Source organism: Polypterus senegalus, chromosome 4 (assembly GCF_016835505.1).
Source record: "Polypterus senegalus isolate Bchr_013 chromosome 4, ASM1683550v1, whole genome shotgun sequence".
Classification (NCBI taxonomy): Eukaryota; Metazoa; Chordata; class Cladistia; order Polypteriformes; family Polypteridae; genus Polypterus; species Polypterus senegalus.
This window is the reverse complement of record NC_053157.1, coordinates 10,473,700-10,485,911: the sequence shown is the minus strand read 5'-3', so window position 1 is coordinate 10,485,911 and position 12,212 is coordinate 10,473,700. Positions and strand designations below refer to the sequence as shown.

Sequence of the window (12,212 nt, the reverse complement as noted above, 5' to 3'; positions counted from 1 at the left end):
CTCTGGACACCAGACTGGCCCGATAGTTCAATGACCCTAAGCACAGACAACACTGGAGTGGCTTTAGGGACAACTCTGGGAATGTCCTCGAGTCGCCCAGCTACAGCCCCAGTTGAACCTCTCTGGACAGAGCGGTCAATGGTGGTCCACCGATGGTCTCCATCCGACCTGACAGAGCGCGAGAGGATTTGCAGAGAGCAAAACCGGAAAAATCCCCAAATCCAGGTGTGTGGACTCGTCGCGTCAAAGCCAAGAAGACTCCAAAGGGGGGCTTCAACAAAGTACTGAGTACAGGGTCTGAATACAGGTGTCAATGTGTGATTTCAGGGTTTTACCTTTAATAAATCTGCAAAAAAATCTTTAAAACGCTGTTTTCCCTTTGCCATTCTCAAGTATTGAGTGTTGCTTGATGAGGGATAAAAAAATGAACTGAAAATATTTTAGCTCAAGGCTGGAACACAGCAAGTCAAAAACTCAAAAAGGGTGTGAAAGACCCTCTGAATCCACTGTAAAGGTCCACCCAGCAGCCCACAGTTACAAGTTTCACTGACCACTCCTGATGGCATTTCAGCCTCCACTGCGATTCTACAGGCAGTTCAAGAAAGCTTACTAACAAACATTCATCAGCCATGACAGAAATCAGCTTTGATGGGCTTCTTCCTCAAGTCCTGGAAGACGCCACCCTCGTTGACATCTACTGTCCTACGCGTACACACAGTGTTCCTCCTATGTCTGTCCTCGGTATCCTTGTATATCTCAATGTCTCTTACCTGGCGCTCCTTCTCTCAAACATGTTCCTGTAATGCCCGCTTCTCAGACTCTGTCATTTCAAGATGCCTTTCTTGCCCACTGTCCACCTTTTTGCCTACCACCCATGGCAGACGACTCCCCATTGCCCGCTATGAAAATGTATTTGAAGGTGACTCTCAGCGTGCCTCCTGTGCCTTGACTTCTGCTTGTTTGCCTCAACCTCTCTCGCCCAGCTCTTCCTCCATTGGTCACGTCAACCAAAGCCAAACTGACCGACCAATCAGATTGCTCAGAGGGACCAGACATATGCGAGTGCACACACGTACACTCACTCACACAAACTGACAGTAGAGTTTTAATCTGTAGTACACTAGCTGTCAAAGTGAACTTTATTGTCATCTCAACCATATACAAGTATACAGATAGACGAAATTACAAAGCTCAGGGTCCACAGTGTAACAACATGAAGTGCAAATAATAAATTAAAAATAAAATAAAAACACAAACAAGACAAGAATTGTGCAAAGACAAGACATCTAGGACAAGTTGAGATCTATGTAATCAAGGTACACTTTAGCGTTAACACTTGCAGTGGACCATCTATTGGAATGTATTTTATAATACATGTAGTAATAAAATGCATTACATTTGTCATTCCAACAGATGGAGCATCACAAACATTTGTTCTGATAAAATGCAATCCTGAAAATGTTTGTGATGCAAAATCTATTGGAATGACTAATGCAATGCATTTTATCACTAAGAATGTCTGTGATGTGCCATCTGTCGGAATGACAGAGACATAGCAACCTGACAGACACACAAACACTTATCCTTTTATTAATGTGGACTAGATGTGCTACCCATCTATGACTCGTTGAAATCTAAATAATCAACGTAGACCTCAGTATATTCAGCATCAACGTTTGCAGTGCACTATCTATAGGAACATATTTTGTAATGCACTCAGTAATAAAATTCATTGCATTTGTCATTCAAACAGATGCCGCATCACAAGATATGAATATGTAGGCATATGAGGAACCATCAGTAAGATTTGCCTGTGAAGAGAGTGTCCACTAAAGATTTTGCTGGTAAGTGTGAATACATGGGTAAGGGTGCAAGTGTGCGCTAACTATTACTGCCTGTGAATATGAGGGCACAAAGGTGCAAGTGTGAGCCTATTATTGCCACCTGTGACTATGAGGGCACAAGAGTGTGAATGAGCACCAATTATTAACACTTGTGAATATAAGGGCACAATGTTGCAAGTGTGTACTAATTATTGCCACCTGTGACTATGAGGGCATAAGGGTGTGCCAGTTATTAACACCTGTGAATATAAGGGCACAAGGGTGGAAGTGTGTACTAATTATTGCCACCTGTGACTATGAGGGCATAAGGGTGCAAGTGTGCACGAATTATTGCCACCTGTGACTATGAGGGCACTTGGATGCAGCAGTTATTACCACCTCTGAATATGAGGGCACAAGGGTGTGCCAATTATTAACACTTACGAATATGAAGGCACAAGGGTGCACCAATTATTGACACCTGTGACTGTGAGGGCATTTGGGTGCGCCTGTTACAAATACCTGTGAATATAAGGGCACAAGGGTGCAAGTGTGCACCAATTATTACCACCTGTGAATATAAGGGCACAAGGGTGCAAGTGTGAACACAAATGTATGCTTCCAAAAGGACACAAGAAAGTGTGCCTGTGAACGAGTAAGAGTGCAAATGTGGACTGCTGATTACACTTGCGCATGTGGATACAGAGGAATATCTTTACTCCTATATCTGCATGAGGGTGGACACATGTGGTGATGATTACGATTGTAAATGAGTGAGGGTACAAATGTGCTCTAATGGTTAGGTTATTACATCTTCGAATATAAATACACAATGTTACAACTGTGACACTGAAGGATCTCCATTGCAAGTATGTGCTAATGATTTTGCTTCGCTATATTCTCCATGAGTGTGCAAATGTGTATGACTTATCCCAGTGCCTGTCAAAGCCCATTTGAAGCTCTAGGTGGGGGGACGGGGACAATGCTCACTCAGTGTCCATAGCGGGTAGTCAGTATTAGAATTTGACAATCTTGTCTCCCTCAGTGTCTGGAGAGCGCATCCCTTCACTTACATATTTAGCACCCCGCTGGGTACATACCACGGACTTCACGGAGCGTACGCCCCTTATCTTTTACAGACGGCACACCTAATGGACTGAGCAGCTAAGGCTGTAATCATCATGCAGTGTTTTGGTGTCCTGTGCCTCCCTGTGTGGCTGCCAACATCACCCATACCTAAATCCGCCACCTGTGAATGTGTGTACACTGAAGACGGTGCTTGTGAAAATACATGAAAATACAAGGGTGCACAGCATTAGGACTCAGAATGAACAAAAAGTGTAAGTGTGCTCTAAATATGCATGTGACTAGGGGTAACGTGCCATGTTTCGCTGTTCACGTGATAAGAATGACCCTAGGAAACCTACAAATGGGAAGCACAATGAACCCCCAACTTCAACATTAAAACAGTTTTGATGAGAACAGCCAAAAAAAAAAATCAATTCTATTCACCAAATTATACCTGTAAATACAGAAACACGGGTGTTCATAGATGAGAGTGCAAGGGTGCACTTATGGTTATGCCCTTAAACTGATGAGTGTGCACTAACACAGCCGAAAACCAGGTGCGCTGATGATTCTGCCTGTCAATGAATGAGTACAGAAGTGTACACTGTTAAGTGTGCCTGTAAATTCAGTAAGGGTGCAAGTGTGTATAAGGATTTGGCCAGTGAACACATGACGGTGCAAGTGTGCACAGCTAAGTGTGTCTGTAAATGCACAAGGGGGCTCTTGTGAACTAATGGATATGTGAATAAATGCCGGTATGGGTCAAGTGTGCACTAGTGACAATGCCTGTAAATAAGGAGGAGGCCACTTGTGTACTATTTATTATGGACACATCATGTATGAAAGGACATGGGTGTACAATACTAATTATTTTTTGCAGATAGAGAAGGGGGCGGCACGGTGGCGCAGTGGTAGCGCTGTTGCCTCGCAGTTAGGAGACCCGGGTTCGCTTCCCGGGTCCTCCCTGCGTGGAGTTTGCATGTTCTCCCGTGTCTGCGTGGGTTTCCTCCGGGCGCTCCGGTTTCCTCCCACAATCTAAAGACATGCAGGTTAGGTGGATTGGCGATTCTAAATTGGCCCTAGTGTGTGTGTTTGTGTGTGTCCTGCGGTGGGTTGGCACCCTGCCCAGGATTGGTTCCTGCCTTGTGCCCTGTGTTGGCTGGGATTGGCTCCAGCAGACCCCCGTGACCCTGTATTTGGATTCAGCGGGTTGGAAAATGGATGGATAGAGAAGGGTGCAAGTGTGCACTAAGGATTATGCCAGTTAACAGAGGAGTATAGAAGTGTGGAACTGTAACGTATGCCTGTAAGTGCAGGACGGGTGCAAGTGTGCATTAATGATTATGCTTGTAAAATGGAGAAGGGTGCAAGTGTGCACGGCTAAGTATGTCTGTAAATGCACAAGGGGGCACTTGTGCACTAATGGATATGTGAATAAATGCAGGTATGGTGCAAGTGTGCACTAGTGACAATGCCTGTAAATGAAGAGGAGGCCACTTGTGTACTATTTATTATGAACACATCATGTATGGAAGGATAAGGGTGTACAATACTAATTATTCTTGCAGACATAGAAGGGTGCAAATGTGCACTAAGGATTATGCCTGCAAACAATCAGGGTGCAAGTGTGCACTGAAGGTTATACCTGTAAATGGATGAGCATAGAAGTGTGCACTGTTAAGTATGCCTGTAAGTGCAGGACGGGGGCAAGTGTGCATTAATGATTATGCTTGTAAAATGGAGAAGAGTGCAAGTGTGCACGGCTTAAGCGTGTCTGTAAATGAAGGAAGGGAGCAAGTGTGCACTAATAATTATGCTTGTAAAATGGAGAAGGGTGCAAGTGTGCACAGTTAAGCGTGTCTGTAAATGCACAAGGGGGCGCTTGTGCACTAATGATTATGTGAACAAATGCAGGTGTGGTGCAAGTGTGCACTAGTGAGTATGCCTGTAAATCAGTAGGAGGGCACGTATTGGGTGGTCAAGATCTAATTATGCAATTTTTATTACGCTATAACTTATTAAGTTTATTACATAGAAAATCACCCGGAAAATCCCAACCCATCGTGAAGTGTGTGAACTGACGACATGAAGAATCAATTTCGTGCCAAACTGGAACCGTCCCCGGATAAATCAAAGTCATCCAGACGATCTGGATCTGCATAATTAGATCTGGACCACCCTGTATATACTATTTCACATGAGACATCATATATGGAAGGTTATGGGTGTACAATACTTATGACTCTTGCAAATGCACTAGGAGGGAAGTGTGCACTAAAGATTATACCCGTAAATGGATGAGGGTGCAAGTGTGCACTAATGATTTTGCCAGTAAACAGATGGGGGTGCAAGTGTGCCATGTTAAGAATGTCTGTAAATGCAGGTATGGTGCAAATGAGCACTAATAAATACTCCTGTAATTGAGCAGGAGGGCAAGTGTATACTATTTCATATGGGGCATCAATATGGAAGGTTATGGGTGTACATTACTAATTATTCTTGCAAATGCACAAGGATGCAAATGTGCACTGCTAAGCATGCCCGTAGCTGCATTAAGGGTGCAAGTGTGTACGAATGATTATGCTTGTAAATGCACAAGGATTCAAGTGTGCACTGTTAGGCATGTCTGCAAATTCAGAAAGAATAGACATGGGCACCAATGAGTATGCCCATAAATGGGCAGAAGGGCAAGGGTATACTAATTCACATAGGCACATCAAGGTAGATGAATTGTGCGCACAATACTAAGAATTCTTACCAATACACAAGGATACAAGTGTCCACTGATGATTATGCTGGTAAATGCAGAAAGGGTGCGAGTGTGCACTAAAGAGAATTCCCCTAAATACCATAAGGGTGCAAGTGTACACTAACCAGTATTCCCCTAAGGGTGCAAGTGCTAACGATTATGCCGGAGGACAGACGCGGGTGCAAATGTGCAATAGTAATTATTCTTGTAGCTGCACCGGGGTTCAAGTGTGTATTAATGATTATCCTGAGAACACATGATAGTCGAATAAGCCCTGGGTGAAAGCCTGAATGAATGCCAGCCACTATAACCGTTCGTGGATGGCAAAACTCGTCGCCCTAAGCCTAAAGATTAAGTGGGGGTTGTGGACTCTGCTCTGCAGCAGGTGTCCGATGTGGGGGAATCACAATGAGGGGCTATCTGCGGCCCTTACCTTCTACCATCTCCTCCAAGCTGGTGATCTTCCTGGTCCCATCGATGGTGTAGATGGTGCGGACACCCTGCGGGAGGTTCACGTTGTCCGAGAGGGAGCGGGTGAGCTCCATGAGCAGCGCGTCGAAGGATCGGAAGCGGTCCCCTGACACCGCGTACACCAAGCCCTTGAAATACTTGTCTCCATTGCGGTAGAAGCGCACTTTTTTGGCCTTCTTCTCGGAACTGAGTGCCTGTAGGGTTCGGGTACGATAGAAGCTGCAGTGGGCGCTGTGTGCCGGGGAGGGAATGAGCCCGTTTCCACGAGACCCTGAAATGGAACTCGTCGCGGAACCACGAGATAAGCGGTGTGCCTTGTCCCGCTCATCAAAGTGCTCCAGCTCGATACTGCGGGCGTGAGACATCGCTGCCCAGATCTCTATGACAAGATGAGATGAGGTGGAGGAGGAGGAGGATAAAAAAGACCCAGTGCGTCCGCGGCACCTGTGAAGACGCGCTGTGTGGCTGAGCTCAGACCGGCAGCACAAAGAATGAATGAGTAAGCGAGTGGCAATTCCGTCACGCGCAGGGTCCTCCGGCGTACATCAAAAAAGGCGATCGGGATGCGGCTTGCAGTAAATTATGATCCTTTTTACGGGAACAGGGGGAGAAATCTCCTTTGGCTATTGTCCCCTAAGCCGTAAAGGCAGGAGGGAGGGGTCACAACCTTCCCCGACCAACACTGCCTCTTCCCCGAGGTCCTTCATGCAAGCTACAGAGGTTCGCAAGCAATCCAAACGCAGTCCGCACGGCAGGCGCACTTCTCGCCGAAGGAGGAAAATGTCATTGGACAGCCGGGGCTCGTATCCAGATCGCCGGAGCGCCGCAGATCAGGAGACTTCCATCAGCGGGGCGTAAAAGCGCAAAACAAAAATAACGTCGTTTACATCAGAATATAATTACCACAAATACGTTAAATATTAAAAATCGGCAACCAGCCACCCCACCAGCCTGCTTCCTCCCGCATCCTTTATGCAGCAGGGCCAGCCGCGATTCAACTAGCCAGAAGCAGCCCCGACCTCCCGAAACGGTGCTCCCCGGGTCCTAGCGCCGCTTTGGTTTACTGTCCCTTCAGGTCTTCTTTTCATTAGAACGCCGACCACTATATGACAGACAAGAAATATCAGAGTCAAAAATGCAACGAATTTATAAAATTGTGAATGATTTAAGTGTGTCAAGAAACGCTAGTGGGGCTCCATTGTACCTAAAGCAGCACACTTTTATAGTGCCTCACTGTGACTGATCTCTGCTATGAAACAAGTCAGGCATTTTCTTCTTGTGTTTGTTTGGGGATTATTTGTTGAAATATAACTTCAGTGAAAGTTAAATCTTCCCTTGAGACAAATAAAGTTCTATCTATCTATCTATCTATCTATCTATCTATCTATCTATCTATCTACTATATAGTGCCTTTCTGATCTATCTATCTATCTATCTATCAATCTACTATATAGTGCCTTTCTGATCTATCTATCTATCTATTATATAGTGGCATTCAGATCTATCTATCTATCTATCTATCTATCTATCTATCTATCTACTATATAGTGCCTTTCTGATCTATCTATCTATCTATCTATCAATCTATAATATAGTGCCTTTCAGATCTATCTATCTATCTATCTATCTATCTATCTATCTATCTATCTATCTATCTATCTATCTACTATATAGTGCCTTTCTGATCTATCTATCTATCTATCTATCTATCTATCTATCTATCTATCTATCTATCTATCTATCTATCTATCTATTATATAGTGCCTTTCATATCTATCTATCTATCTATCTATCTATCTATCTATCTATCTATCTATCTATTATATAGTGCCTTTCATATCTATCTATCTATCTATCTATCTATCTATCTATCTATCTATCTATCTATCTATCTATCTATCTATCTATCTATCTATCTATCTATCTATCTACTATATAGTCCCATTCAGATCTATCTATCTCTCTATTATATAGTGCCTTTCATATCTATCTATCTATCTATCTATCTATCTATCTATCTATCTATCTATCTATCTATCCATCCAGTTCTGTAAGTTACCTCTGATGCCTACAGCTTCTTGTTTCAGAATTATTCTTTGGTGAGGGGGTGACTGATTCAAAAGCTTTCTGAAAGTGTGAGCTGTAGTGGGCACCATGAAGCCCCAAACCCTGACAGTAACCTCAGAGACACAACATCCCAGATTTAAATAAATGGTTTATTGTAATAAAACTCCTTCAAACAGGTTTCTTATGGACTTCGAAACACAAATACAATTCTCCCCATTCACTCTTCCTTCCCTCCTCCCAGGCAAGTGTTGCCCTCTTCCACCCAACTCCAACTCATCTGGGTGAGGCAGAGAGGCCCCTTTTATTCAGGACCCCAGAGCACTTCTGAGGAAAAGACATTGCATGCGGGAAGCACTTCCATGTTAGGTGTAAACCCCACAAAATAGGGAACGCTTTTCCCTGCAGCTCCCACCCCCCTCAGTGCCCACAGAATCTATAAGGGCTGCTCCACAGGACTATAGTTCCCAGCATGCCCTGCAGGTGTGCGTACGGTTACCCTGGCACAGGAATGCTGCCATCTGGTGTGTCAGAGGAGCCTACTGCCATGGCCGGCTGTGAGGGTCTCTCCATTATACTGGCCTCCCAGTCAGGTAAGGATCTTTAGTCCAGTACCACCAAGATGCCAGCATACCACCCACTTCTATTTTTATATTGGCATCCCCTGCCAGTATTGCAGCTGAGGCAGGGAGTGCCCTGAATTTCTTCCTAGCCTCTCACTACCTAAGTTCACTGAGGATTTAGAAACCATCATGGCAGAGATGCCAGCCCACGCATGCCCACCATAAAAGAAATCAGAAAACAGAGCAAGACGTAAAAAAAAAAAATCCAATAAATTGCAAAGCTAAGCAAAGCCTTCAAGATAAACGCTCACCAATGCCCAAACACATTCTAGTGAACTGCAAGGTTTTTGAGTTAGTCAGGGATGTGCTGTCAGGGGAGGCAGTCATCATGAAAAGTAAAAAAACTAAAGGATAACATATTGTAAATTTGTCCACAGGTCTGTGCTATAAATTTTTTTTTCTGTATGAGTCCAATAATTGTCATCATTTTTACAGTCGAAATCGTTGAATTTTCGCATTTCCTGTTCAAATACATGGGAGGAAATGTGAGGTGCGGCAGCGACGAGTCTCACCTCCCCTCGGACTGCGCTCTCCTCACACACTGAAGGGGTTGATGCCTGTCGCTGTCTCTCTGTATGTCACCAATATAATGTCTGCAGACATGCTTATTATACACCCTGACTTCCTAACATCTTTAATGAATGTGTGTGACATATTTAGTCTTGCTGATCAGACATAAAACCACAGTGAATAGGCACGAGGGGAGGCAGACAGTACCGTGCCGCCCTGCAGGGGGCGCATGTGAGCCCAACAGGCGCTCATTGCTGCTGTTCTTCCACGCAGAGGCGTCAATAAGTCTGCGATATCAGAAAGTCAAGTGCACTGCTGCGGGCCGTTTATTTTCATGTTTTGTTCTGACTGACTGCCAAAATGGAAGATTAAGATTTTTAAAACTAAAGGAAAATAAGGAGGGACTTTTACAAGAAAGTGACAGAGATTTTCGTGGAGAAGGATAGGCTCATTACAAATAAAGTTAAGACCATAAGCGGTTTTCAGTTTTATAAAAAAATGGGATCAGACTCAGAAAAAAAATTCAATATTTTAAAATTAACATTTGGACCTTAGGGTGGCATGGAGGCGCAGTGGGTAGCACTGCCGCCTCGCAGTTAGGAGACCCTGGGTCCTTCCTGCGTGGAGTTTGCATGTTCTCCCCGTGTCTGCGTGGGTTTCCTCCAGGTACCCCAGTTTCCTCTCACAGTCCAGAGACATTGGTGCATTGGCGATTCTAAATTGTCTCTAGTGTGTGCCCTGCGGTGGGCTGGCGCCCTGCCCGGGGTTTGTTTCCTGCCTTGTGCCCTGTGTTGGCTGGGATTGGCTCCAGCAGACCCCCGTGACCCTGTAGTTCGGATATAGCGGGTTGGATAATGGATGGATGGATTTGGACCTTAAATAAAATATTCTGTTGTTGTTTTTCTTGTTATCCTTTTGTTGAACAGTCTGTATTAAAACTGATTAAAGCATCAGAATTAAAAGCCTTTAAAAACAACTAAATATTTCAATTAAGGTCAAAATTGAAATCCGTTTTTTGTACCCCTGTCTGTACTTTCATTTGTATTGTATGAGTATGAATTGTGGAATTGCAACGGCAAATTTAGAACACGTGGAGGTTGAGGAGCGAATGCGCTCTCTCCATTCTCTCTATAAACGTCACGTGTTTTCTTACCTGTGTATATAAAGAATGCTGATGAGATATGAAACATAACCAGTAGTCAAAGTGCATGCTGCCTGCCAATTAAATGGTGAACAAGCTACTCTTTTGGGTTCCTATATTTGTAAATCTGCCTCTGAAGGCGTCACCAGCCATGGACCTCATCGCACCTCACTGTGCGTCACTCGATCAGCTTGGGGAGGCAAAATTATCGTATTAAGGAGCCAGGGGCTCATAATTGTCAGGGGCCCAAGATTATCTGGCGGCGGGGCTGTGCTATGCTAGGACTTTTTTTTTTTTAAATTTACTTTATAACCTGTTGCTGAGTGCAGTAATGATAGCTCAGGACTGCATCAAGAAATTTTGGAGTGCCAACCAGGTCGTCCGTTTTATTCATCGGAAAACACAAAGTAAAGAAAAAGAACCGAAAATGGAGTTCGTCCCTTCAGCGAGATCTCAAAACAAGGGATCGGATGAAGTTTCCATCGGTCTTTAGCGGAGCTCTGTCCCGTAAGGTGCTTTGGACAAAAGTGACCCCTCTTTCTGGGACGTCCAGGGGCTTTATGGTTTTCGGTTACCTGAAGGGGCGGGGCTAAATGCATTCACCGGGCAGCTTCACGGCACTGTGGGGAAAGAAGGAGATGGCAGTGTTAGAGACAGTGTCCCCTCTCATCCTGGCAGGTTATTACGTACTACGACTGAGAATGTGAGGTGGTCCTCCGACGCCAGTACGTGACAAACTTCAGAATACAAGTTCATGTGGCAAATGCATAAATATGTTTGGGAAGAAATAAGCTTGACTTGAGAAATATCAAAAGTCTCCATTTAAGGCGTCGACATGACCTCTGGTTGCAGCAGGTGGTCCCTTTAGGCAAAGTGTAAGGTCCTGTTTTGAGTTATGGAGGGTGGAGTGCCCTTAAAATATTAAATAAAGACAACTGCAGGGCTACTTAGGGGGTCACCATAGTAGGACAGTCCTGGAAATTTATGGATAGCGTTCTGAACTTTGCAGGTTCGAAGATATTTTTTCAGGGGCCACTACATCAGCTGCAGCACTCACCTTACCATTTAGATCTTCCACCATACTGGTTGGTTACATTGTTGGCTGTAGGTGGTGTCACACACGTGCGATTAGGAGGCAGTCAAAAAGCCTAAAGGTGAGTAAAACATCGTGAGATGAAGGGTTGTCACGTGGTAGTTACCGGAATCTCTTCTCTCCACAGAAAAGTCGAGGAAAACTAGCCACCAACATTTCCAAGTTCCAAAATGGCCGCCACAACATCACTTCCAGTCACATGAACTGACATCACTTCCGACACTCCAAAAAGACATCACTTCCCGTTTCATTAAACAACGTTGTTTCCGCTTCCTGTTGCCACGTCACCTCCTGCCAACCATTTCCTTTTCCCATAATTCATCTCTGTATATAAACGCCATCTTGCATGATAAAACTTTGTCAATTGTTACCTCTTTGGTTTCATTTTGATCATTTATTTTGCTACTTTGTCCGCAGGACAATATATGGGGACGGTCCCCAACACTTTGTTTTGTGTGAAGCGTTTTCTTTATTGGGACATTCTCCTCAGTGGACAAGCACTACGTTCAGGCTGCACGTTCAGCATATTAGTAAAGCTAGAGGTGGCGGTGGCATCACAATAATGTTTTTTAACATATACACTGGGCTTTAGTTCTTGTCAGCAATATCTCTCAATCAAATAAAAGGCAGCAATGGTCACATGTGGTGCCTTCAGACAGCCTTCACATAT

The 12,212-nt window shown here is 44.3% G+C and overlaps 1 protein-coding gene across 5 annotated transcripts in view; it reads right to left on the bottom strand.

Annotated features, from left to right (window-relative positions):
• dclk2a (doublecortin-like kinase 2a) overlaps positions 1–7,102 on the bottom strand; it is a 179,412-nt gene extending 172,310 nt beyond the window's left edge. For 3 of the 5 annotated variants that reach the window (XM_039750232.1, XM_039750234.1, XM_039750233.1), the window contains exon 1: positions 6,074–7,101. In XM_039750232.1, coding sequence (XP_039606166.1) covers positions 6,074–6,476 — 403 coding nt within the window. In that variant the 5' untranslated portion in view covers positions 6,477–7,101. Of the gene's footprint in view, positions 1–6,073 lie in introns of all 5 variants that reach the window. The other 2 variants (XM_039750235.1, XM_039750236.1) reach the window with 1 other exon arrangement.
• Positions 7,103–12,212: the final 5,110 nt, after the last annotated feature.